At 36.1% G+C, this 27,618-nt stretch overlaps 1 protein-coding gene and 1 non-coding gene across 9 annotated transcripts in view; both read right to left on the bottom strand.

Annotated features, from left to right (window-relative positions):
- The window catches only part of Cnot1 (CCR4-NOT transcription complex subunit 1), a 58,001-nt gene that overhangs the window by 9,142 nt on the left and 21,241 nt on the right, over window positions 1-27,618 (bottom strand). For 2 of the 8 annotated variants that reach the window (XM_048792086.1, XM_048792080.1), the window contains exons 16-38: window positions 26,212-26,358; window positions 24,539-24,663; window positions 24,002-24,288; window positions 21,615-21,693; window positions 19,599-19,829; window positions 19,166-19,306; window positions 17,542-17,721; window positions 15,104-15,220; window positions 14,388-14,498; window positions 13,994-14,071; window positions 13,644-13,821; window positions 12,745-12,875; window positions 11,078-11,374; window positions 10,266-10,406; window positions 10,068-10,172; window positions 9,330-9,449; window positions 7,543-7,734; window positions 6,073-6,215; window positions 5,169-5,277; window positions 4,905-5,074; window positions 4,068-4,320; window positions 1,480-1,728; window positions 188-351 (exon numbers count right to left, since the gene is read on the bottom strand). In XM_048792086.1, coding sequence (XP_048648043.1) covers window positions 188-351; window positions 1,480-1,728; window positions 4,068-4,320; window positions 4,905-5,074; window positions 5,169-5,277; window positions 6,073-6,215; window positions 7,543-7,734; window positions 9,330-9,449; window positions 10,068-10,172; window positions 10,266-10,406; window positions 11,078-11,374; window positions 12,745-12,875; window positions 13,644-13,821; window positions 13,994-14,071; window positions 14,388-14,498; window positions 15,104-15,220; window positions 17,542-17,721; window positions 19,166-19,306; window positions 19,599-19,829; window positions 21,615-21,693; window positions 24,002-24,288; window positions 24,539-24,663; window positions 26,212-26,358 — 3,748 coding nt within the window. The remainder of the gene's footprint in view (window positions 1-187; window positions 352-1,479; window positions 1,729-4,067; window positions 4,321-4,904; window positions 5,075-5,168; window positions 5,278-6,072; window positions 6,216-7,542; window positions 7,735-9,329; window positions 9,450-10,067; window positions 10,173-10,265; window positions 10,407-11,077; window positions 11,375-12,744; window positions 12,876-13,643; window positions 13,822-13,993; window positions 14,072-14,387; window positions 14,499-15,103; window positions 15,221-17,541; window positions 17,722-19,165; window positions 19,307-19,598; window positions 19,830-21,614; window positions 21,694-24,001; window positions 24,289-24,538; window positions 24,664-26,211; window positions 26,359-27,618) is intronic. The other 6 variants (XM_048792083.1, XM_048792081.1, XM_048792082.1 and 3 more) reach the window with 6 other exon arrangements.
- On the bottom strand, window positions 16,660-16,795 carry LOC125613018. The gene has a single exon (XR_007343531.1). It is a non-coding gene; the product is annotated as a small nucleolar RNA SNORA46 (small nucleolar RNA).

Genomic DNA, 27,618 nt, shown 5'->3' with positions numbered 1-27,618 from the left:
AAACTCTTTAGTTAGAAGCCCAAATTGAAATACAACAAAAACTACATGAATACTTAAAAGTGCATGTTGATTTACAAATCAAAACAATCCACATGCCTCAAAACACATGAAGTTCCTTCTACTCCTATGATTTTACTACACTCAAACCAGCAGAACTTAAGTCTCTAATAAACCCAACAATACTCACCAGAAAGCTGTGAGTGTCTGGAAATTAATGGTTTCCAACACATGTTCAGGTGCATTGAGTTCTAAGAGCAGCATGATAAAAATTCGATGGTAAGGAAGCTGCTGAAATTCACTTTGCCGAACATCATGATCCTGTAGGAGAACTCCCACTACTATACCAAGGACCTATGTACAATACACAGAATATAACTTTTAAGTTGTACACATAATTCATTTCAATTCACTTATCACTTGTAAGTTATGGTGCTTTTGCTCTGTGTTTATAAGAAGTATGTTAAAGGAGAGGATACAAACTATATAAATACAAAACTATATCCTGGCAACTGAAGGGGATATACATTAGTTTGACTTGGCCTGCAGTGTTCTATGTATTTTCTTTGAATTTCAATATCCTTGGATCAGACCTGGAGATTCTCCACAAATGCCCACTGGTTCTTCTAAGAGTTCTAAAAATCAGGATGGCCCCTCACATTTTACCATGTCATCCTAATCAATAATCTAATTCTTCTGGTCTGATCTGAAGTTGACAAATTAGCAAATAGGTGTACACCCTACTGGCATTTAGTAGTTGTCAGTAGAGCTGTTGCATAGGCTGCAGAGGTGTTTCACAAAACTTTGAATGCTGCTCGATTTGCTCATTAAACAGTGAAGGACATGAAGAACCCACCTGTTATTTCCTTAAGACCAAAAGCTTAAGTACACTTTCACCAATATTTGGTGGTGTGTGTAGTCCTGGGGATTAAACCCAGGGGCATTTAACCACTAAGCCACATCCCCACCCCTTTTTAAGTATTCTATTTAGAGACAGGGTCTCTAAATGCCAATTGCTGAGGCTGGCATTGAATTCTCAATCCTCCTGCCTGGGATTATAGACATATGCGATTGCACCCAGCTCACATATATTTTTACACTACTTTAATAATCGAATTTCCAAAAATCCCTCTCTATATATCAGGTCAAGGACTAAATGTTTTCCTTAGTATTGGAATTGCCCATCTGTTAGCCATACATGTTTCTAGCTATCAATTAATTCCCAATGACATTGTGCACAGGGCAAATCTAAATCTAATACTACCAAAATATCTTCTACTATAATCATTAACAAAGCATTAACATACTGAAATATATATTTAAAATTTCAGGTAAGAACTATATCTTCTATAATTTGTTGGGTATGTTCACGTTATCTCTGAATTTAATTTCAGGTTAAGAAAAGAACTGTTACAAAATATTTTGGCGAGGGCTTATCACAGAAACACTGATATAGACTATGAATATAAAAAAACTTTAGACCTTGTTTAGCAGATTAATCTTTGTGACAGTATTGGTGGCCTCCCCTGAGTGTTTCACTAGCAGTGCAATGAGTCGGACAAAGGCATCCAGGTTGTGATAGCACTTGGCTCGGATCATGGTGGGATTAGCAGCAGGATTGTGCTGCTGCTCAGCTTGAGCACGGTAACTGATTTCAACACACATTTCAGTGCATAGACGAAAGAACCTTGTTATGAGGTCATCAGTCTTCAGTATTCCTTGCTGGTGCATCTATATTATGGGAACAAAAACAGACACAATGAGACAATACACAGAAACTTTATACACCTTAATTTTCATGAGTAAGAAATACTAATTCGTTCTATTATCACATTTCTAATTCTTACTTAAAAAAAAAAAAGAAAAAGAAAAGCTGCCATGAGAATGTCTTCTCATTAAGAAATCATGACAGAATTCCTCTGATTTTTAAGTTTCATGGATGAAAAGATGGAAATTGAATAAGAGATAATATTATGGCTATTTTGAATATGAGGGTATCACCAAATAATTTGTAAAATTAACTATGTAAACAAAATAAACTTTCAGTAGTAACTCCTGAGGTCATAATAAACGGTTCTGGACAATTCATCTTTCTCCCAGGAGGAAAATAAATTACATATATTTTTGCTTCTCATAGAATTAAAGATAATTGTCAGTAATTACTGATTTACCCAATAACAAAGCTTCCAAAACTCCATCTAGGTAACCCCCCAAATCACTGATTTATATAAAGTACGTATGTAATGAAAAAACTCAGATCATGTCTAGCTACTTAAATGTAACAAATTGTTACATTAAAGGAGAAAAGGAAAGCCTATTTATAAGATAGGAAGGGAAAGGGAGGAGGCAGGGGATTAGTAAGGATGGTGGAATGTGATGAAGATCATTATCCAAAGTACATGTATGAAGACACGAATTGGGTGTCAACCTACTTTATATACAAACAGAGATATGAAAAATTGTGCTCTATGTGTAATAAGAATTGTAATACATTCCACTGTCATGTATTTAAAAAAATAAAATCAATTTTTTAAAAAGGGAAAAATAAAAGATAGGAAAAACTATAAATTTCATGACAGATATCTGTAAATGAAGTTGAAAATGTGTTATTTGGGGGTAGGGGCACATCAGCACCACCACAGGGAAATGCCCATTTAAAGGTAGAGGAAGGAGGCCAGTACTCACTTAATAAAGAAACCAAGCCCAGAGGGAAAGCTTCGAGGTTATCTTGGAAATTTTAAAACAATTTAACTGTCCCTTCAAAAGAAATAAGACAGCTGAATTGGTAGGAATATGATAATAATGTGCCCTAGTAAAGACAAAGGGCCTTCAATATCTACAGTGAAATCCGGAAAAGTAAATAGGAAGCACAAAAAGGGAAACAAGAATTCTCAAAAGGGTGCAAAACTGAACAGAAAAGTATGATACATTATCTTTTATTCCAAGAGAAACAGAGAGAGTAATAAGCCAGCAGAAAGAACTGAGATAGGTGCCATATCCATCCCCATGAAATAGCAATGATCATAAAAAACCAGCTAATTCAATTCTTTTCTCCATCCAAATAAAAATAAAAATCAAACTACATACATGCAGTAACATCTTTTCAGTAGGGTATGTTTTGTAATTCCCTGGATTCTTTTAGGAGATAAATCTGCCTGGTGTATTTTACTAGGAAACATTCATGTTGAAAAGAAAACCCAACTTGTACGTTTAAAATCAACTCTTCTACTTTGAAATATCATTTACTTAAAAACGGAACTAATTAGTAATCTTTCTCTGGCAACTTATCCAAGTTCTGTTTTCAGTTTAAAAATTTGGAGAAATAAGCAGACAGTTTACCCTGAATAACATTAATTCCACTAACGTAATTCTAAGGCCAGTAAAGTGCCACTCTTGCCAAGTTATATTAAAATCAGAACACACTGACTAGTAGTGCTCTTAATCTCTTACATTTGCTAAGTAGACAGTGATAATAAAAAACAGAAACTAAATGATACTATGTTCCATACTTTATTTCATCCTATCCACAAAAATTCCTGTTAACCCTTGGTTGTGGGCTAGTTTTTGGCTTGGTTTCTAACACTAAAATTCCAATTTGCACCAATTTATGAATGGAAATACTAAAACTATTTTCCAAAAGAACATGTTTAGGGAGATAACCTACTTTAACTTTAAAAATAAAAAATACTATATCACTTAAATAATTATTTTACCTTATTTTTTATACATGAGATAAAAAGAGTTTCAATTACTTAGTAGCCTATAATCCATCACTGCTGGATTATCAAACTAGTTAAGTTATATTTGGCAGCTTTGTTATTATCTGACCCCACTGTACATCATAGCGAGAATGAGATAAATAGGACTAAATGGGGGTGGTGTGGGGATGCTCACTTTACTGCTGTGATCAATTAGTAAACACAAAGGCTATTTTGTAAAGCATAAAGCATGATGGTGGTGACATTTTTGGTTTACACGAGTATGGAGATAACTGTCTAGCCACAGGTATATAATAACTGAGCTTTACTACTGGAGGTTATCACATCCTACTTATGTTGAATAAAAAGCACCTTTCTTTCCAAAAGCTCTACCTGTCCAACAAACGCAGAGAAAGCTTTGGTACTGTCACGGCCAGCAGCTGCTGAATGGTAGAGATTCACCCATTCCCTCAGAAGATACTCTGCCTTCTCCCTCAGGCCTGGAGGATCATCATACTCTGAAGCTTGAGAGATCCCAGAATGCATCATAAAGTTAGGGCCTCCATGAGCACGATCAATCATGGCTTCATAGTTGGATCGCACTACTTCCATCAGCTGGGGCAATCTAATACAATAAATCCAGAGTGAAAAAAATCGATCTATTCAAGATTGTGATTTCACACAGACACATTTGAACAATTTGATTATTTAACAGAAACCACAAAGGAATGATCACTTCACTTGAGCATTTCTATACTTAAATATAACTATCTTTGGTCTCTTCTTCTCTACTTATACAAATGGTAAGACTTAAGCTATTGTCTTCACCAAAAACCCTGCCCACTGAAATAGAGTTGATATTCAGAGTCAACAAACACTTCAATGTTTGCTGTTTGCCTGTTACGTACCATGCTTCATCTCTGTTAAGTTCACTGGGCTTTAAAAAACAAACAAACAAAAAAACTCACAGCTTTTAAGGTCAGGTATTAACCACAGCTCTGATACCAACTCAGTTCTTATGTGTACTGCTCTATACCAGGAAGGTCTGGCAGTTAATTAAGCTTCCATACTTGTGACAATCACTCTCACTGTGTTTCTAAGTAGAAAGCAGTTATTAAACAGTAGTTTTAGTAAGTCTGCACATTCCTTTCTAAAGCTTTCTTAGGAGACTGCTGAATGCACAGGGAACCCAAAGCATTTCATTCTCACCCTTCTGGAGCGTTGCCTCTGGAATGAGCATTGATCCTCATGAGGGTTTCGATGGTATGGAACAGATCTGCCTCAGTAACATGGGAAACACTCCTTTCATCCACCAGAAGGATTTTTACCAATTGCATAGCAAATGCCACGGCCATGTAGTTTAAACCATTCTCCATTGACTGACAACAGAGAAAATGCAATTTAAAAGAGATGACACTTGGGGGTAAAAATACTCCGAGTCCTTTTGTTGGCTCAAATAAATTCCTCCCATACCTGAGCTAGGTGAAGATCATACTGCTGCATGTTAACTAAATGATTGCGAATTAGCAACTCCACAGCCTCCACGTTATATTTGTATTCATCTCGACATTCAATTAGGCACCTAAGAAAAGTTAGGATTTCATTCATATGAGCTTAATCATATTGTATCAGGTAAACAAAAAGTTCATTTTACTCAATGCAAATTTCCCAAATTAAAGATGACTTCAATTTAGAGTCAACTGCAAAACTAAGTACCTAAGTTTAAAATCAGCCAGTGATTTGGGGGGTATAGCTAAGGGGTACAATGGATTCTCAGCATGCACCAAACAAAAAACAAACAGAACACACACACACATAAACAAATATAAGTAGAACAACTTAATGCTTTGAGGCCATGTTAAGATAGCCCAGGCTTTGCTTTAAATGTTAGGAAATGAGATTCCATTAAAATATTTACCTATGAATATTACTGCTGTGAAATCATTGAAACAAATGACCTACAATTTTATGTCCCAAAACAAGGTAAAGGCTTTCTATTGTGGGCAAAAGGTTGAGATTACTTGGGAAAAAAAGAACCATTCACCAATTCTCACTTCTTAGATTTGGAAATGCAAATATTTCCCTTATTTTCAAGAAAAAGAGGGAAACTTCTAGATGAAAACAAGACCATGCATATTAAAATTCACTTCAGTTGGGCTTGGTGGCACGCCTGTAATCCCAGCAGCCTGGGAGGCTCAGACAAGAGGATCTCCAAGTATAAGATCAGCCTCTACAATTTAGCAAGGCCCTGAGCAACTAGTGAGACCCTGTCTCAAAAAAAAAAAAAACGTAAAAAGGGTTGGGATGTAGTTTAGTGGTTAAATGCCCCTGGGTTCAATCACTCCAATAATTACTACTTAAATAAATGGCTACTAACCTTGTGATCTGTTTGTTGCACCACGGAGATCCATAAGCCCTACCATCCTGTAGAGCTTTTAGTACCAAGAGGTGGCATTCCCTATAGCGCAGCAAAAGGTCAGCATCAGCACCGCTTGTGGCATCTAATAATCCCTCTACAGCCTATGAGCAAAGAAAGTGTTCAGAACCACGGAAACACAGTAGTGAGCCCAGTTATGAAAACTCAAAATCAAACCTCAATGTGAACCAGGAAAAGACCTTCTAAAACCTTAAGACTGTTACCTCCTTTCTAAGTTCTATGTAGTTCAAATTTATTCTGTAGTTCTTCACTGTCATAAAAGTCTCTGCAACAGCAACTGCAGCACCTACAAACCCCAGGGCCCCCAATCTATCTTGACCTACTACCAAAATATTTGGATCAATTTTAAAGATCTTTTTAAATAAAAATAATTGCAGAAAATACTACTTAAGGAAAAATCAAAACAACTTCTTTACCATTAATACCTGCCATGACTACATAATTTTTTTGGTTTATTTTTACACATGACAGTACAGAAAACAAATATGATGTATGTCTTATTCTAATTAGGATACCAGTCCTGTGTTTATACATGTAAACATTCATTGTGGTGTATTCACATATATATACACACACACATACACATATATATATATGTATATATACATACACATACATACACACACACACACACACACACACACACAGAGCAAAGTTGTGTCAGATTCACTCGACTTACTTTCTTATTTCTATCCCCCACCCCCTTCCCTTCATTCCCCTTTGTCTAATCCACTGAACCTCTATCCCCTAGCCCTTGTTGTGGGTTAGCATCCACATATCTGAGAACTTTCGACCTTTAGTTTTTGGGGGATTGGCTTATTTTACTTAGCATGATAATCTGAGTAATATTCCATTGTGTATATATACCACATTTTCATTATCCATTCATCTGTTGAAGGGCACCTTGGTTAGTTCCATATAGTGAATTGAGCGCCTATGAATATTGATATGGCTGAGTCACTACAGTATGCTGATCTGAACTCCTCTGGATCTATACGAAGGAGTGGGATAACTGGGTCAAATGGTGGTTCCATTCCAAGTTTTTAGAGGAATGTCCATACTGCATTCCAGAATGGTTATACCAATTTGCGGTCCCACTAGCAGTGTATGAGTCCCACTAGCAGTGTATGAGAATATACTCTTCCCCACATCCTTGCCAACATTTACTGTTACTTGTATTCTTGATTGTTGCAATTCTGACTGGAGTGGGAAGAAATCTCAGTGTATGCCATGACATTATAGAAGTCATTCTATACTGAGAATAATTATTTATTTATGTAACAGAATTTCATTTATATTATTATTATTTTCTTAAATCTTAAGTATAACTTTATGAGCTTATAGACAATGACAAATCACTATATGTTTACAAACCTAGCTGCTTCTAGGAGTAACAGCTTAGGAACCAACCTTCTGGAGTAATCCAAGAGCAGCTATGGCATCCCGGGAGTTTCGAGATAATACTACAACCTCCAAAAGACTTCGAAGAGCCTGAGCTTGCGGGTTCATGGCCAGAGTTGGTGGAATGGCATGTAAGTGCTGCTCCAGTTCGGTAATGCACTTATCATAAATCTGAGCTACATCATCTGTTGCCCAAGCTTGCTGTTTTAGAGAAGGAAATAAACAAAACATTTTAAGGTTTTTCATTAACACAGGTACATAATAGAGTTCTGTTAGCATATTTATTCTCTTAAAACACAGAGGGCCTCTTCCATTTCCCCTTCCTGAGGTATTCAGTCTAAACACTATTAAGTGAGGCAATGCAAGGCAGGCACAGGGCAGAGGTATTAAAGATCATGAAGCCTGAAAGACACCAACACAAAAGAAGTGATCAGAGAAAGGAACACCAATAAGAAGACTACAGGCAGCACCACTTGTGGCATCTAATAAGTCCTCTACAGGGTAAAAAAAGAGAGTTCTAATCATGAAAAATATAGTACTTAGACCAACTGTTAAAGCATAAGACAAAAGTATCTGCATTGCTTCTAGGATATTCCTATAAAAATGCTGCCTATGGATGAAGATATAGCTCAATGGCACAGCATTTTCCTTGCACAAGTAAGGCCCCAAGCTGGATCCTCAAAATCACACACATTTATTACCAGCTGGGCGTGGTGGCACACGCCTATAATCCCAGCAACTCAGGAGGCTGAGTCAAGTGGATCACAGGTTCAAAGCCAGCCTTAGCAATTTAGTAAAGCACTAAGTAACTTAGGGATACCCTGTCTCAAAATAAATTATAAAACAGGATAGGAGGCTGGGGCTGGGGCTCAGCAGTAGCGCACTTGCCTGGCATGTGTGAAGCACTGGGTTCAATTCTCAGTACCACATATAAATAAATAAAGGTCTATCAACAACTAAAAAAAAAAAAACAAAAACAAAAAAACAGGCTAGGAATGTGGTTCAGTGGTTAAGCACCACTGGGATCAATCCCTGGTAACCACTAACCCCTGCAAAGTATCTAGCCATGAGAATACATTGGACAAACCCAAATTAGGCCATTCTAGAAAATTAACTGGCTTATAATCTTCAAAGGTATCAAAGTCAAGAAAAAAGAGTAAATTGCAGAAAATATTTTAAATGAATCATGCAATTCTAAAACAGGTCTTTTAACTGCGCATTACTAGGATAACCTGCTAAATCTTAAATACGGCTTAAGAATTAGACAGGTATTAAGTATTTGTGTTAATTTCCTGATTTTAAATGTTTGTATAGTGGTCACACAAGACAATGGTTTTGTAAAAAAACAAAATCAGCTGGGCACACAGTGGCATGCACCTTTAATCCTAGTTACTTGGGAGGAGGCTGAGACTTGAAGCAAGCCTGGGTAACACAGTGAGACTACAACTCAAACACACACACACACACATAAATCAAAGGATTCAGGATAACAAGTTCTCAGGCCTGCAACTTATTCTAAAGTGCTTAAAGTAGAAAATGTTTTCAGTATATTTTCACCTGTTTTTGTAAAAATTCCAACCCCTCCCAAGTCCACGTAAGTCATGAGTCTACCATGCAAATTCCTCTAATTAAGCTACCCATTAAAGTTAAATCAGATTTAACAAAAATTCTATATTCCATACTGATCTGATACAAATACCTACAACTCAAGTTCCAAAAAAGAAAGTGACACAATTACTGGCAAAAACAATTCAAAATTACAGTATAAAACACCTTAATCCAAGGCAAGTATTTACCTTCATTGGTTGAGCTAAAAATCCTGTGGGCTGACTGAGGTCATTCGTAGGCAAAAAGCCTGGCACATTGCGTGCAAACTCTTCATAAACAGCCAACTGCTTTGGGTCTACACCACCAACCTTGAAAGAAGAAAATCAATTTTAACAGGAGCCCCTACACAAATAAAAGAAACTTTTCTTGAAATTGAAAAGTCTGCAAGAGAGTTAACCACAGAGGTTCTGGGAAGAGTCATTACAACATGTAATAGTATAATTGAATATGTATGCCCATAAACAGCTCAGAAGAGGCTTTTCTCATTTTCCTATTAGTTACCCTCATTCATAAATTTATCAAGAAGTATTCCACTGATAAAGGCCTCCACTGAAAAATAACTTCCCTGGAGTCGGCAAATAGTATCAGACTCCGGACCAACTTGCTAGTACCAATAAAAATCTATTAAAAAAAAATTAAGTACCAGAAAATGTGAGCAGAGTAATCACAAGTTGAGAAACAAAACTTAACAGGCACACGAACTCTTTACGGTACACTTTAACAATTTTGGAGGGTGGCAGAATCTAAACTATTTCCATACCTCCTCCAGAGATGGCTTTAAAGACAAGTGCTACTGAGTTGAGATGCTTTCTCAGAAACAACATTTAGCCCTTCTATCCTAGTCCCAGTGAGGAGTTCAAACAAAAACAAAAAGAAAGAAAGAAAACATAGATGAAGCAGGGAAGAGACAGAGCCTCAGTTCTCACTTTCAGCCTGATTTGCTCGGGCATCCGTTCAGCCTGATAGGTTAATACCACAGGATCACAGTATCTGCGCCCTTCTTGCCTAGCATGTTTTCTCAATTCAAATTCCTGCAAACAAAAAAAGTCACTGAGGTTCTTGTTATGAGGCATTTTCTTAAATTAAAAATAAAACAACTTGAAAAGCAAATGCTAAATACTTACAGTTGCTAATCTCTTGTCCATCTCAGGGCCTGCTTTTTCAACCGCAGTCTTCTGAATAAAACAGCAAGCTAATTCACAATTGTCCTGAGCTAACTGAGCAGCTGCCTGATCCATCATTTCTCTTTGTTGTGGGGATGCAGTCTATTTGAAACATAAAGGAAAAGAAAAGAAAGAAAACAATTCTTGTAGACAGTAGGAAATGCAGGCAACAAATTCACTTTAAGTTTTGCCTCTACTCGATATAGCTTTAAATTAGCTTCCTCATCTATTAAGATGAAAATATCCTATACATTTTCAGATTCTTATGAATGCAGTAAAGATAATAAAGCAGTGAACAAATGAATTGTTAACCATGACATCTGAAACTCAGAAGCAAGATGGTTAGCTTATTCCGTTAAAAGAGGCAGAAGGATCATGAGTTCAAAGCCAGTCTCATCAAAAAGTGAGGTGCTAAAGCAACTCGGTTGAGACCCTGCCTCTAAATAAAATACAAAATAGGGCTAGGGATGTGGCTCTGTGGTTGGGTGCCCCTAGTACCCTCCCCCACAAAAAATCTTACAAATATTTGGTTATTTATTATCTGCCAAATGTCACTGATACAACAATAAGCCAAAAAAAAATGGCACAGTTCTTCACCTTATAAAACTTAAAATCAAACATACAGGAAGACATCAAAGAAACATGGTGATTTTAAGATCAAGTGTTAACATCCACTGTCAAAGGCACGAAAAACTCTGGCAGATGAACAGTAATAAATTTTGTTACACTAAGTAAGTAACCAACTTACAACATTAAGTAAGTAACCAACTTACACGAAGGGCTGAAGCAAAACTGTTTTTTAGGTTTGTAGATATGCTCATCAGCAAAGGTTCCCTGCAAGTAATCATGGCCATTCCAGCTGTCAAATTTCGCATCATGTGGTGAGCTGCTATTCGCATTCGAGATTCCTCAGAATCCAGGGCAAAATCCTTTCTGACTATTTGCTCACAAGTAGTCATGGCAATCTTAATTGATCGATCCACCACTGGATGGACCAACTCTTGGACAGCTCGTTCAATTGCTTGACGCACACACTGCTTCAACTGTGGATGGGCCTGAAATAATGGAATCTGAGGGAGGGACAAACAAATTAATTCAACAGTTTGTTTAAATAAGACAGCAAGCTATATGCAATCAACCTACAATTTAGAATTACTTCAAGATTAACAGAAACTAGACTTTTACATAAAATTAATAAAGAAAACGGTGAGAAACAGAAACTGGGTTACACAGGGTTAAGGATTCAGTATACTTTGTGATCCATGATTAAAGATATGTCAACTTTTTAAATTCAAGTTTAATAGGCAAACTATTTACAAGATCCATTACCTACTTATGGACACATTACTTGCTAAGCTAAAATAATACCTAAGGAATTTGTTTTCTGGAAAGAAACATCTCTATTAACTTTGGAAAACTAAATTTTCAGAGAAAGAGCTTCCTACAAAAACTATTATTGCCACAAATAATTCTTCAGAACAGTATGCATTTTATAGTGATTGCTGAGGTCTCTTGCTTCATTTGAAAGACTGTTGTTGATTTTGTTTCCAGTACAAACCATGCCCTAATACTTACTTGGATGCCCTTAACTTACTGAACTCTTACAATGAACACATAATATTCAAATTACTAGGCATGTTCCAAAGAGAAATCAATTTTTAGATCTGGGTACCCATTCTGTATCCTATCTGTCTTGTCTACACAGAGGGGGAGAGGAGAAAAGTTTAATATGATCTCTTTAAAGTCCTTTCAAAGTCCCTTTAATAAAAAAAGTTCAATGTATTAATATTACTTCTGTATTTGTAAACATTTTTGGTTTCTGAAAAAGGAAGGTCAGTGAACAAAACAGTTAACCCGTATCAAGTAGAAAACAAGACTGAGGAAAACAATAAACTACCACCCTAAGTATACAGAATAAGCATAGGGAAAGAACTGAATTTAGATCAAGCGGCCTCCTGCAACCACCCAAAACAACTTAACTGAAACTACTAAGTCCCATTTAAGACCATATATATAAAGGTCAGCTCAGTTTCAGTTATATGAAAAACAAAACAAACAACAACAACAAAAAAAAAAAACAAATGGCTAATGGCTTCGCATAAAGCTAAAGTGACATAATAATAAAAATGAAAGCAAAAAACCCCCATAGTATTCATTAAGTTTGTTGACCTAAGAAATATCCAAGATCACAATTTTATTGCTGACTTAATTTAATCATCATGGGTTGGGATAAGAGGGACCAATATGAATGTTATTTATCACTCAGACTATTTTTTTGAGACAAAAAAAAAAAAATCAACTATACTACATAGCAGTTACAGATCTTTGTTCTTTCTGAAAAAACCCTACAACACAGTAATTCAGAGGGAAGGGGAAAGGAAAGTGACCAAACACTTTGTCAGAAACTAGGAGTTGGGGAAATGGAGCAGTGTGTACTTACTGTTGGGTTAAGAGTAATATGTGGTGCCAGGCCTGCGAGGGAATAGACATTGATGTCATGGTAGCTGTACTGCGGCTGTGGTGGAACTGTGGCTGTACAGGTAGTGCTGGTAGCAGGTGTTGTAGAAGTGGCTAAATGTAAAGTGACAAAATAAGAGATTAAAAGGTCACATCTGTTGAATTTATAATAAAATTAAGTATTATTAAATGGTAATTATCTAACTAATTGGGTTTTAGTCTCTTGGCAGGGGTAATGGTGATGGTAAATAACTTTCCCATTATGAAAACAAAATTCTACTATGAAAGATGTGACCAAAACACAGAGTGCCTCAAAGCACAGAAATCAATTGAAGAGAGAAGCTACATTAGCAGGCCCAAGCGTTCCTTGTTGATTTAGCCTATATGACAAATTTTCTTTCAATCTAGCCTAATCCCAGGTTTACCTGGAGAGTCTTAGTTCCTAAGAGAGAAAGAAAAGCTAGTTTATTCTAATCATACCTCACAAATGAACATTCCCTATACCCCAGTCCAATACCTCCAATCATACTGATGCAGGTAAAACAAAATGTCTCCCTGAAGTTGATGCGGTTTGGTCTTCCTCTGAGTAATAACACAGGCCATAGAATTACTCCTAATACTTCAACAATGTGAAAGATAAACTGGCCTAATTAGGACACAAGGAACAACTGATTAAATCACATTTAATTAAAACTATCTAATGAATTGCTAGGATGGAATCTAATAAAGCCTAGACATTCTTGTACTTCATAGCTTAGGGGATCCACCAAAAAGTGTACAAAATTTCAGCAGCACACTATGTGGAACGATTACAGTTTGCTGTATTCATTGAGGCATACCAAAAGCATTCGGATTAATAGAAGAATACGCTGCCAAACTTACTTGTGGTTGTGATGGGAGGGAGTTCTTCTGGTTGCTTGACATCTTTCTTTGGAGCAGAGAGTTGTTCATCTAAGTTCTTTAAGCGATCTTTATCCTTTAGGAGGCTTCCAGGTTTTAGCTCATTGATGTCTAATGCAAGGTTCTTGCAGAGCACCTCAATCTCAAACTTCAAGTTTAACTGCAGAATTCCAATATGTGATTTGAATTTTGAAAAGAAAATTTAAGTTTATTCAAAATACACCCTACTTTCAACCCAACTGTTGATAGTGCTATCTCCCCACAAGTCTTTACTGTACATTTTAATAATATGAAGGCAGAGAAGGTTGCAAAGAATAAAAAAACAAATTTACCTTCAAGTCATGTTCCTGATGTAGTTCAGCTAATACATTCATAATAGCCATTGTCCAGGGGTTTGGTGGCCTAAAAACCTAATGAAAAGCTATGTCATACTGGCTCCAAAACCAACTTTAAATTTGAATATTTAAAAGATAAACACTTTTAACCTATGTGATCTAAACAAAACCTTCTACCAATAGCATATTTTAGACCAACACCAAAAACCCAAAACCATACCGAGTCAGTATTTTAATTTCACCTTCTAAAGTTGGCTAAGATCCACTACGGAAAACTAACAAAACTAGTTTTACATTCATAAGAACTAAAAACACAATCTCTTGAACATTGTGCTGAAACAATCCAACTCTTAACAAATTAGCCATGAATAAAATATTAACATCTACTCACCACACTACGAATGCTGGACTCTAGGACTTTGGCAACAAAGGGTACTACATAGAGCAACTCCTGTTGTCCTTTAACATAAGCCTCTAGCAGCAAAGATTTCACATCCAAGTCCTAGAATTGAAGGAATTAAAAAAATGTTCAAAAGTTGGCAATGTAATCCGGAAGTCCTCAAAAAGTATCAAGGGGTAGGGCTATAGCTCAGTTGGTAGAGTGCTTGCCTCCCATGCTTAAGGCCCTGGGTTCAATCCCCAGCACCACTTAAAAAAAAAAAAAAAAAAAAAAAAAACACTAAATTCATACCCAAAATACCAATCAACATAATATTTCAGTTTTTTAAGTTATTATTTATTTTTTTAGTTGAAGTTGAACACAATACCTTTATTTAATTAATTAATTTATTTATTTTTTAATGTGGTGCTGAGGATCGAATCCAGGGCCTCACACATGCTAGGCAAGCGCTCTACCTCTGAGCCATGATCTCAGCCCCAAAATTTCAGTTTTGTATTATAAAAAGAAGTGACACCCACACCATGCTGACTTTTCTTTATACTAAAAGATGTAGGACCTGTGGGCACAGAATGAGCAATTCAAAACATGGGGCAAAACTGTACAAAATCTTGTAATCACTAAAACAGCCCCCATAAATCAAGATCTTTAGACAAAGCACACTGCCCAAACATTACCAAACTTTGCATGAACCGTTAGCTGAAACTCACAGTATGTAAGATGGGTTTATTTTTAGCTAATGTGATCATTCCCAGCCAATGTCCCAAGTTCTTCAGCAAAGAACGATCTGAGAAATTGGCTGCAGCTTTATCAGAGGTCAGGAGCACCTGAAACAGTATAGAATTAAGAAGTAAGAATGGATTTATGAAATAAAATTATAAACTAAATGTTTGAGAATTCTATTATCCTATTCTAAAAATAAACCATCAATTCTTTAAAACATACCTCAAAGTAAATCTACTCCACACATTTTATTAACAATATTTTGCTGTATTCATTAGCAGTGATGTTTTTATCTTTAAAAGACCTCTTTAGGGGCTGGAAGTATAGCTCAGTAGTAGATCTCTTGCCTAGCGTATGAAGGTACTAGGTGTGATCACTAGTAATGCAAAACAAGAACAAAAGTACTTTTATTTTTAAAAAATAGTTACAGATTGAGCAGCCCTAATCTGAAAACCTATAAACTACAAAATGCTCCAAATCTGAAACTTTTTGAAAAGGGCTGACATAGCCAAAAACAGAAATCTTAACATCTGACCTCATGTAATGAGTTGCAATTAAAAAAACACAGACATGATAAAAATATAAAAATTATCTTCATGCTCTATGTTTGTGTATACATGAAAAAAATCTGGTGTTTATATGAGGGCTTCATACCCCAAGGTATTTCATTATATATGTAAATATTGGGAAAATATGGAGAAAAAAAAATATGGTACTGTGTATTTCAGATGGCGAATACTCAACCTATAAAACAAATATAGTGTGCAAGATTCAAAAGGGAGCAGGGTGCAGTGGCACACGCCTGTAATCCCAACAGCTCATGAGGCTAAAGTAGGAGAATTGTGAATTCAAAACCAGTCTCTGCAATTGTGAGGCACTAACAACTCAGTAAGACCCTGTCTCTAAATAAAATACAAAACAGGACTGGGGATGTGGCTCCATGGTTGAGTGCCCCGAGTTCAATCCCCGGTACAAAAAAAAAAAGACTCAAAAGGGATACAAGTTTAAAATGTTGGGTACTGTCCCACAGAAAAGTACTGGAAAACCTTAACTATGTTTAAAGTAGACTCAATAAAAAAATCTATTTTGAAGACCTAAATTCAACATAAATGAAGATTTAAATTTAAGATTATAGTTTTGCTTATCAGTCCTTTATTTGAGGCAGCAGACACAGGAGGAATAAAACCAAAATAGCTATCTATTACAGTCTTCTGCATATCCAGGTCATTATGTATCTCTGGAGTCAACTAAAATAACTCTCTGAAATACAGTGTAAAATTGCTTATTCACTTCTTTTGAATTACTTTAAAATTCATTTAATGGATTCTTCAGTGCTAGCTTTTCTAGGAAGACCAAATCATTACACAATATGTTTTGGGAATGCACGCGCGCGCACACACACACACACACACACACATATAAACAAGCATCTACTACATTTGACTAAATGAATAGCTATATTTGAATTTTTGTCTAAAAGTCAAGACCTTAAATTTTGCCTCAAAGTATGAAGTAACTATCAGATAATAAAACCTGAATATTGTCATGTTCCTTAACTCCATAAAGCAACAGCAGAATTACACAAGTCAGCTGTGCAACTGAAGAGACAGGAATTATTTCGCACTACAGCGTAACCAAGAATGGGGAAAATTCCCATCCACAGGTTTAAATATAGTGCTGGATGCTAAGCCAATCCCACGCTATTCAAAAAAGAATGATCACAGATGTATGCTGGTTTAGTGTCTTATGAAAACAAATTTTATCTCCTAAGGAATAAGAATAAGCAATAGCTTACCAATTAAAACACTTAAACTTTACTGAATAAGAGTTTGGTCTTAAGATTATAATATAGGACTCTAAGACAAAACTACGCCACAAATATGTAAGGAGTCTAGAGATATCTGGCACTTGACGAATGTAAAATACAAATGAAAACAACCATTACAGTATTGTTTGTTTCAGTTATAGTGATAAATAACCTCAATATCCACTAGTAGAATATATTCATACAATGGTTTTCTAAAAGACCTTTTAAATAAAGAGTAGGAGGGGTGCTAGCACTAAGAGCGTATTATAAATAAATTCCAGGAACGGGGTGGGGGTGGAGGCCACAAATCAGGTTAAAAAAAAGACGGTGATGCATGTACGACATGTTAAGCAACACTAAGTGTTACTGTAATAGATGATGAAGTTCTAAAATACATGCATGAGATGATGAAAACAAATGAAGAGATAACATTCAAAGTAAACAGCACACCTAGTATCACCCACAACTGAAATTCTTCTGTGAAACTTATTTCCACATTTGAAACAATGTCCATATATACCTAAACTAGACAATATATAGAAAAAGCAGCAAAATACAACCCAAATTCTAATTATACTTTATTGCATAATTAAATAGAATATAAGAACCAACTCTTACTTTGATGTTTCTATAGGTCTCATTCAGAACCATCTTGTTAAATTCAGGATTCTTCAATGTATCCAGGAAGTTTGAATAAAGGCTGTGGAAGTTTGGTTCAATACTGACTCTCTTCATAACTAGATATTGTGAAACCCAAGGCATAAATTCTTCCTTCACAGTTTCTTTTAATTCTTCAACCTAGCCAATTAATAGGACACAGGAAGCTCAGAATCACACTGTGATAAAATAAAGTCTGGTTTCTGTGAATCATACTATAGTAAACGGCTCTTTGAAAACTTAACATGACACTGAAGCATCACACTTCATCTCTCCCCATGACAGATAAATGCAGTACGGTATGTTTAATTCTATGGTAGTGTACTCAACCACTTCTAAAACTGTAGATGTAGTTTGTAGATGGTTAGGACTGCAACATCCACAATCACCTTCAGCATTAAAACTATAAAACAGGGGGCTTCGGTTGTGGCTCCGCGGTAGAGGTCTTGCCTCGCACATATGAGACCCTGGATTCAATCCTCAACGCCACATAAAAATAAATAAATAGATAGATAAACAAACAAACAAATAAAAAATAAATGGTGTTGTGCTGAACTACAACTAAACAAAATAAATAATTAAAAAAAAAAAAAACTATAAAACAGGCCTGAGGATGTGGCTCAGTGGTAGAACACTTGTCTGACATGTGTGAGACCCTGGGTTTGACCTCCAGTACTACCCAAAAAAATAAAAAATAAATAAATAAATGATAAAACTTGTAGTTCCTACTGCCACCACCCACCCACCATGCCCAACCTTAAATTACTAATCTAATCTTAATTTACTAATCTACAACCTGCCATTGCGTTTTCCCGTATTTCTATATCCAGGAATCACCTACAAGTTTGAAGCTTCTCTTCCAAATAGATACTAAAAGCCTGAATTCTTCCCCCCAATCAATTATCCTGGGATTTTAAAATAGGTATATACATCTTTAAACACATTTTCTTAAAGCTAATCTTAGAGGCTAACATTACCATTCATAAGTACTAACTTATATAATCTTAGGAAGCCAAGCATGGTTCTTTATGCTTTTTGCAAGGTCTGAGTTCTTAGGAATCTAATAAATAAACTGTCTTTGGGAGGAGCTGAGTTATGACTAGAGGTACAAATAAAATCTTCCATCATCATGAAAACACAAAGTTTATTTGAAAAAGTCTACAATACAGGGCAAAACAGAACATTTGAAACTGGTATTATATGGTGTCTACAAAAAGCACAAACACAAGTTGGAGATCCACACACCCGTCACTTTGATTTTGTTACCTTTATTTTTAAAGTGAACATTAAAAATTAGGGTCAAAAGCCAGGCAAAATGACATATACCCATAATCTCACTCAGGAACATGAAATCAAGATAGCAAGTTTAAGGCCATCGGCAACAACTTACCAAGACCCTGACTCAAAATGAAAAATAAAAATGAATGAGGATCTAGTTCAGTGGCATAACACCTTGGAGTCAATCCTCAGTAATGTCATTTTAAAAAAAGGAAAGAAAGAAACGGGGGGGTGTGGGTTAAAAATAAATCCCTCAACTCAGAAGAAAAAAAAGGAGAAGGCCTTTATAAAATGACATCACGCTCACCTTTTGTGTCATATTTGACTGTGAGAGATTGTTGAAGATAAAAGCAATTTTCTCTTGGATATTTTCTGGGGGCTCCACAATTCTCTCAGTTTGGTCTGTGGCCACAAGCAACGTATCAATATTTGTAGTATTGATAGAAGGCTAAGGAAATAATAAAGTACATAAAGAAGTTGAAATGCTTCCTTGGAAAAAAGCCCATAGAAGACTGAAATATCTATTTCATTTATAGGAAGTCTCTACCTGATATGATTGCATCTGAAGTGTGGGCAAGCATATAATACTATTAATAGTGCCTATCTCTGGGAAATACAGGGAGGGGAGATACAAAAGGTTCTTTATAAGTCATGTATCATAATAAAATTGAGATACTGCTCACTATGAGGTACATCAGAATATATTTTTTTAAATCTGGTAGAAAAAAAGACCTACTTACTGGCACATCTTTCTTAAAACTGACTCCAGTTGGCCTGGTGACTGTAACCGTTTTAGCAACAGTTGTAGTTGTTGAAGTGGTTACCATAGTGTTAACCTGACCAGCAAGAGGAGCTTTTGCTGGAACCTGGGCCTGGGCCTGGGCCTGGGCCAAAGCAATACTTCCAGGGGTGGTGATGGAGCCCTGCATTTTCACAGGAGGGTCTCTAGACTGCTGTCCATATTCGATATACTATAAGCGTAGGGAAAGAGAAACACATTAAAAAAGAGTTCTTAATAGAAATCGAAATTTTTGAATTATATATGCCCCTGATTTGAGAGAAGGTAAAAAATAACTTCAGAGTACTCCTTTGGTTCATCTATCTCCCATAACCCTTGCCCCATCCTGGCACATAAATATAAGTGGATACCATGGACTCCTTTGAAGATAAAATATTAATATGTTGAAAGTTTTTTTTAAGAACTATTCTAACAAAACAACTAAAAACAGCAGCATAAAATACCTGCATATAAATTTCTTTAACCCCTTTAATAAACTATAAAATTCTGGGCTGGGATTGTGGCTCAGCAGTAGAGCGCTTGCCTAGCACGGGCGGGACCCAGGTTCGATCCTCAGCACCACAAAAAAATAAAGGCATTGTGTTGTATCCATCTATACCTATAATATAAATATTTACAAAAAAACTATAAAATTCTTCAAAATTTGTATAGTAAATTCACCTCTTTTATATTGGACACTAGGCTCAGTGTGGTACAAGGCTCGTCTAGCAATCACATAGCCATGGGTTTTAGTAACCCCAGCACAACCAAAGGGCAGGGGGTGTTGGGTCTCCTTTATTAGATCCTCATGAGAAAAGTAAGTCTAAAACACTGCTGTTAGTTGTTTCAGTAAAGGTATTACTACAAAATTTTAAAAAATACTACACATTGCCAATCCAAATAAACAGTAAGCAACACAGTAATGGATACTGTAGGGTTGTTCTTTTTTCCTTTTCATTTCACAGATCATTAAATCTCCCTCCCTCCTACCCAACACAAATTAAGAGGGCTGACAGAGGGTTCCCAAACTACTTCAACTGACCTTATCAACCAAAACTAAATCCATATATAAAATAATTTTAATCAAAATTATCATAATAAAAATATTTTTTTAAAACGGGCTCTGTAGGGCTAGGGATGTAGCTCAGTAGTAGCGAATGCCTAGATTCAATCCCCAGCACCGTGATGAACGAAAAAATTCAAATCTTTTTATCATTCTTATTCCTTACAACATCTTAAAATTGATCTATTTTATAAAATAAAAAACTGAAAATATAATTCGAAAAAGACTCATCAGCTTTCCTGTCCTATAAACTGATTGAATAATACAAGATAATGGTAGGAAGTTTATAAATCCCAAATGAACCACTAAAACAATGGTTCTCAAATTTCAAGATCATACAAAACATATTAAAATGTACTATTCTCCATTGTCAAGGGCTGCCTCTTAATTTATACCAGACAATCACACTCCAAATCCTTTTTAGAATCAGGCAGGTTTCCATAAATACTAACACAAAGAATTACTAGGTAACCAGCCTCATCGGGCTTAAAGAGGTAGAAAAACCTTTAGTCAAATCATCAAAATCATTACACAGAAAAGTTAATCCAATAATGAAATTTCACATTCCATTATTAACTCATTAAGTTCAACATTTTCAATTCTGTGTTCCCGTAAAATTGACCTGGGGTGCATACAGAGTTTGGAAATCACAACCTAGAGCTTAAATATATTGTCAGGTCGACTAATATTATAATATAGTTATATTATACATTACATACTAGAATATTCAAGTTTTTATAGTTGCTTCACATCTAGAATGATGTGACAAAATAGGTCAAGATGCAAAGGAAGCAAAAAGAAATGTATACCCAAATCACGTCAATCATTAAGGAATCTTAATGCCAATGCCTGAAAATCTCAAAACAAATCAAAATAGATGCACTCTCCAAGGTATTAGATGTAGAGGGCACTTACCTCTTGTAAATGATGTGGAAACTGCATAAAGTGACTGATAGAAGCCAAGTGCTGACAATACTGGGGATAGTCCTTCAACCTACCAACAAAAATTTTTTTCACTCATCATTAAGAACAGAAAAACCTTTTTCCATCTCAGTCTAAGCCATTTCCCCACTCTACTTATAAATACCTAACCTGAAGAGAATTCCAAGGGAAGAACGTTAAAGTGTGAGATACATATGAACCTCATTGTTAAATAGAAAAAAAAAAAAGTATCGACATGCATCAGACTCAAAGCTACATAGTTGTGACTGTATTTAAATGATACTCTGTAAGTCCCTGAGACAAAATTAAGAGAGATCAACCAGGCTGGGGTTGTGGCTAAGCGGTCAAGTGTTCGCCTGGCATGTGCAAGGCCCTGGGTTTGATCCTCAAACAAAGGCATTGTGTCCAACTACAACTAATTTAGAGAGAGAGAGAAAGATAGATCATTCTAGGGATTAGAAGTGAGGTATAGGGCTGTAGCTCAGCGGTAAATTGCTTGCCTAGCACGTGTGAGGCCCTGGGTTCGATCCCTGAGCACCACATAAAAAATAATCAAATAAAGATATTAAAAATATTTAAAAAAAAAAAAAAGAAGAAGTGGGGTATAAAGACTGACTACAAGGGAAACCAGAGACCTTCTTGGACTATTTTAGTATGTCAGGGTCTGCCTCCTCTCTGAAAGAACCCACTCCTCCTTTCCCTATTCCTCTAATAAACTAAAGTCATCAAGCCTGTTACTCTGAGTTACATGTCTGAAATCTTTCTGGCATGAATCTGGTATTGAAGAGGGGCCCTCTGGCTGCCTCAGCTTTGCAGAAGGCCTCTGCCCTGTAACATTTGGTGTTAACTACCTCTTTATCATAAGTTACCCCAGTTCTTTTCTTGTTCCTTTTTTTGTTCAGCCTTTTCTAAATCTCTTTTTTCTACTTCAGATTCTGTTCACCAGAGGTTAAAATCTTGAGCTAATTCATGGTTCTTTGGCTACAGCACACTTTTGTGAGAACTAAAGGATCTTGACTAGAACTCAAGATGCAATACCCCTTAAGGGTAAAAACTGAAGCTTTTCCCCTCAGTCCTTGTGGAGAACAAAGCTTGCCAACTATCATTTGTGGATGACAATACCTCTGAAGAATCTGAAGGCCAGCAATCATGAGATTTTAAGCCTTGACACCATTAGGGTAAAGAGATCTCTTTTCTGTCTCTTACCCTCATTTTTATCTCTGGAACCATAGAAAATATTGTGGGGTTTCATTCAAGGCTCAAGTCAGTGGGAACTTTAATTGACATCTAAATATCATCTCTTCCCTACACATGCCTTGTCCAGTCACCCACCAATCACCAACATGAACCTCTGGATTGCCCTGATGCTACATACCATTAACTCTCCATGCATGGCCAGGCAGAGGACAAGGACTTTGAGCCACTCCCCTCAATGTAGCCCTCTATCAGCAGAATGCAGCCAGACCATGCCCAAATACCCTAAAAGAATTTAGGGATTCAAGTCCTTAAGGCACAAATGTTAAGTAGCTAGACAGTCTGAATGGGTGAGCAAGATAAAAAACAATGAAAGGCTACCAGTAAACCAGAGGGAGCCTTATCTGCTAGATAAGCACCTAGAAGACAAGGATCTCCCCAAGGCATAATTATATCCCCTTCAGAAAAACTACTATTTCAGGATCATGTCACACTCTATCACGTAGCCAGGACCCTACCTTATCAAAACCCCTAAATGACTGAGGGGGCAAAAAATTGAGGCAAAAAACAGGGGAACTCAATTTCCTTAAAATCTCCAACTATGTGAGCACCACACCATGTTCCCTTAGAGGCCATCCATGCAGTTCCTATGCTGTAGTCAAAGTAAAAAGATAAGCCACGTGCAATGACACACTCCTGTAATGGAATACCATCTGTTAATCCTGAATGATTTCGTGCCATCATTCCTAAAACCCTTGCAACCTNGGGGGGGGTGGGGAGTGGTACTAGGCAGAAGGATCAGAAATTTACAGCCAGCTGTAGCAAGACCCTAAGCAACACAGTAAGACCCTGTCTCTAAATAAAAAGTTTTAAAAGCACTAAAAATGTGGCTCAGTAGATAAGCACCCCTAGGTTTAATCCCCAGTACCACCACCCCCCCAAAGATGAACCTGAATGGGACTCTAGAAGTTTCTGTGGGACTCCCAGTTAAATCTGAGGGCATGCCTCCTCCTGCTATGTGAGAAGACCCAATCTCTCCTTTGAGAGTGCTCCCTCCCTTACTATCCCTTCAATAAATTCATACAAGTTTGAAGACAGCTTGGGCAACACAGTGCGATCCTATATCCAAAAGAGAAAGTGGCTTAACAGAAAAACTATCCACTCACCTATTTTTAAATCTATCTAGTGCAGCTATCCCAAAATAATACATTTTAGATCCAAAAGGCTTGCGTAAGGCTTCAAGAACATATCGCAGGGCCAGACCCAGTGCCATGTAAGTGACCAGTCCTTTTTCAATTATGCCACCAAACAGGCAGGCTGTTATATGTAACTCTTTATCAGGATACTGGGGGAAAAACCGATATTCTTCAAACAAGTTCCTTAGCATACAGTTAAATACTTCTCGTTCCCTTTTTATAGTAGAGTCTTTAAATCTTTGTAGCATTTCTAATACCTATAAAAGCAAAACAAAACCAACACATAAACTATTAGTAACAGCATTCCTCAAATATTCTTATAATAGCAAACTTGTAAAACAGAAAGAACATTTATCAATAAACAGAGGTTGAGACATACATTAAGGTTTCAAAAGATACATAGATACATCACAAAACACTGTAAGCTGGATTTCTAAAAAGCTTGAAAGGGTCACTTCTTCAAGATTTGTCTGTACAATTCATAATTAGGTCCTCTTAAATACTCACCTCATCAACTGACATGGTTGGATGTGGTGGGTGATTATATATTCGCTGGAAATAGCTGTTTGCTTCATCATCTATCTCTTTACTAAAGTGCTGATTTGCCTCTGGCCATACCTGAGACAAGTCCGCTGTTAGAAACAAAAAAGCATTTAAGTAATTTCTCAACTCCCCATAAAATACAAAAAGCCAGAGAGACTAACACAGTTCTAACTTTATTGGGGGCAGGGGGACGAGAGGTGGGGTGGGTGGAGGGGATACAAAGAAAATGCACAAAGAATTATATGGTCAAGTTTAAATATTAAGGTGTTTTAGGTACACAGAAAAGACTCTCAATTAATTATCTTGCATAGTACTACTTCAATAACTTTCTTCAGGACATGAAAAGTTCACTAGGCTCAAACTCCTAACACTTACCCTTAATATAATCCACTTGAGGTTAGTAATTCTTACTACTTTATAATAAAAATCTTCTAGCATATTAGAATAAGCAATCCGAGTGCATAACACCCTGCTATTAACACACAGCATGCTACAAAACATAACATTCAGACAAGCCTTTCACACTAACATTTGCAAGTCTTAATCTTTATTATCACAAATATTTATTGCCAATGAAAAGAAAGACAAGGGTCAATTAGACTTATGGGATTACAAAGATAACTTCTGACTTGTATTATTACTAAGGAGGTGAAACTGACAACTGGCTGTAAATTATACACATTTTATAGCAGTGTTTATGAAAAATAAAGTATATATGTATTATAAATCTATAATCTTAAAATAAGTTAAATATTATAATGTACTTTAATAAGTTAAATATTGTTATGTATTTTATTTTTGGTCAAGCAACATAAAGTTGATAAATACACCTTTCCATCTCATCATTTTCCTACCAATTATTGATAACTGCATTGAATTCAACTGTTTTCAATTCTTACTCTTTGACTTTATATATAGTCGTTACAAGATTTATTAACATGTAATTTTGAGACCTGGCACTTCTTGATTGATAAATGAAAATTACTGCTCCTTATATTAGAAAAGTTTGGCTTGGAACAGTTATAGAAACCTATAAAACTCAGCTATTAAGAAGGATAGGAAGGAGATCATGAGTTTGAGGGCTTTGCTTTATAAACTTGGCAAACTGAAAAAAACAGGACATTTTTCTGGCTGTCAAAAATCAATACCAGAAAATTTTTTGGTTAAAGAACTTTTCTCTTGGGCTGGGGTTGTGGCTCAATGGTAGAACACTTGCCAAGCATGTGAGAAGCACTGTGTTTGATTCGCAGCACCACATATGAGCAATTAAATAAATAAAGGTCTATCAATAATTAATAAAAATATTTTTTTAAAAAAAGAAAGAACTTTTTTTTTCTTTTTTTTAACACCATACCTCCTCTTTAGAATAACACCCTGAAGATGGAACCTCTTACCTTTGCTCTGGCAATCCAAAACAAAGGTAGAGTGGTATCTCAAATTTTTACTTCAATAATTCATATTTGTGAATTTATTCTCATTGTTCTAGGATGCACACCAATATATGGCTCTACTAACAATATATTATATAAATCAATGTTTTTGTTCATACAACACTAGGGACAACAAAGCAGACACACAATAAAATTTCTTATGTACCTCAATCACACTTCACAATCACAGACAACACTACCACTTACAAGGTTTCATCTTACTCTGCTGGAATGTAGGCTGGTTCAGTCCAGAGGTGCCCAGTTTTCTCTGTACAAAAGGGTCATTATTCACTGCAGGGAGTCCAAGAGCCCCGGTTCCTATACCAGTCAGGCTGCCTGTGCCAAGACCACCTACTAGAGAAAATGAAGGCAGCCAGAATTTCTATCATTACTCGGGTTCTTGAATCTATTCACAACTTAGATGTAGCTTCTCATTTTTTTAAAAGTTAGATTGTTGATTCTCTATAGACATCTAAATTTTATTGAAAATCTAACTAAGCTAGGCATGGTGGTGCACACCTGTAATCCCAGCAACTCTAATTCCGGAGGCTGAGGAAGGAGGATGTGAGCTCAATACCAGCTTCAGCAATTTAGCAAGGCCCTAAGCAACATAATGAGACACCCTTTTCAAAATAAAACAACAACAAAAAAAAGAGCAAAGGATCAGCATCCTTAGGGTTCAATCCCCAGCAACCACCCCCCACCAAAAAAAAAAAAAAAAAAAAAAAACTATAAGAGGGGACAAAAATAGACAATGCTTAAAATTTTTAACATTTTATTAATTCATTTTTATTTTTGACTATGCAAATTTAAAACTATTCAAGGTACTCAAAATCAAAGCAGCTGGCATAGGTGTGGTAATGCACAACTGTAATTCTAGTTACTCCGCTAGCTGAGGATGACAACTGAGCAACCCTATTTTAAAACAAAAAATAAAAGGGTTGGGAGTATAGTTCAATGGGAGCACTTGCCTAGAATGTGTGAGCCTCTGAGCCAATAATATATAAGTAGTAGTAGTAATAATAATACCATAATTATATTCAATCTCATAATACAAAATGTGTTATATACTATATTTAGCTTTTTATAGGTATCCTGCATCAAGGACAATAGGATAAAATAGTGAACCATCAGATCTAGAACCATATGGCAGCACTATTAACAATGTTACAAGAGTAATAAATATATCTTCCTTAACTTTTAGTACCATATCTTACAGCCTGAACATTGTAGCTCCAGAGAAGTAGGTACAAGCCCAAAAAAAAAAAAAAAAGTAGCCTTTACTTCAATGTAAAGCTTTACTTCAATGTAAAGTTACAAAGTGAATATCTGAAAAAGTTCCAAGTAGGGCTGAGTTTATGGCTCAGTGGTAAATTGCTCCCCTAGCACATGGGAAGCACTGGGTTTGACCCTCAGCACCGGGTTTGACCCTCAGCACCATCAATCTAAATGTATTTTGTCCATCTACAACTTGAAAAAATATTTTAAAAAAAACTTTTACGGTTTTATTATCATTTGAAGGCAGGTGAATTATAAGGAGGCAGGAAGAGCAGAGACTTGAATCTTATACGTAAACACAAAAATTTCCACCATAATTACACCAATTGGAGAGAT

The sequence above is a fragment of the Marmota marmota genome, unplaced genomic scaffold, assembly GCF_001458135.2.
Source record: "Marmota marmota marmota unplaced genomic scaffold, marMar, whole genome shotgun sequence".
NCBI lineage: Eukaryota > Metazoa > Chordata > Mammalia > Rodentia > Sciuridae > Marmota > Marmota marmota.
This window is presented reverse-complemented; position numbering and strand designations above follow the sequence as displayed.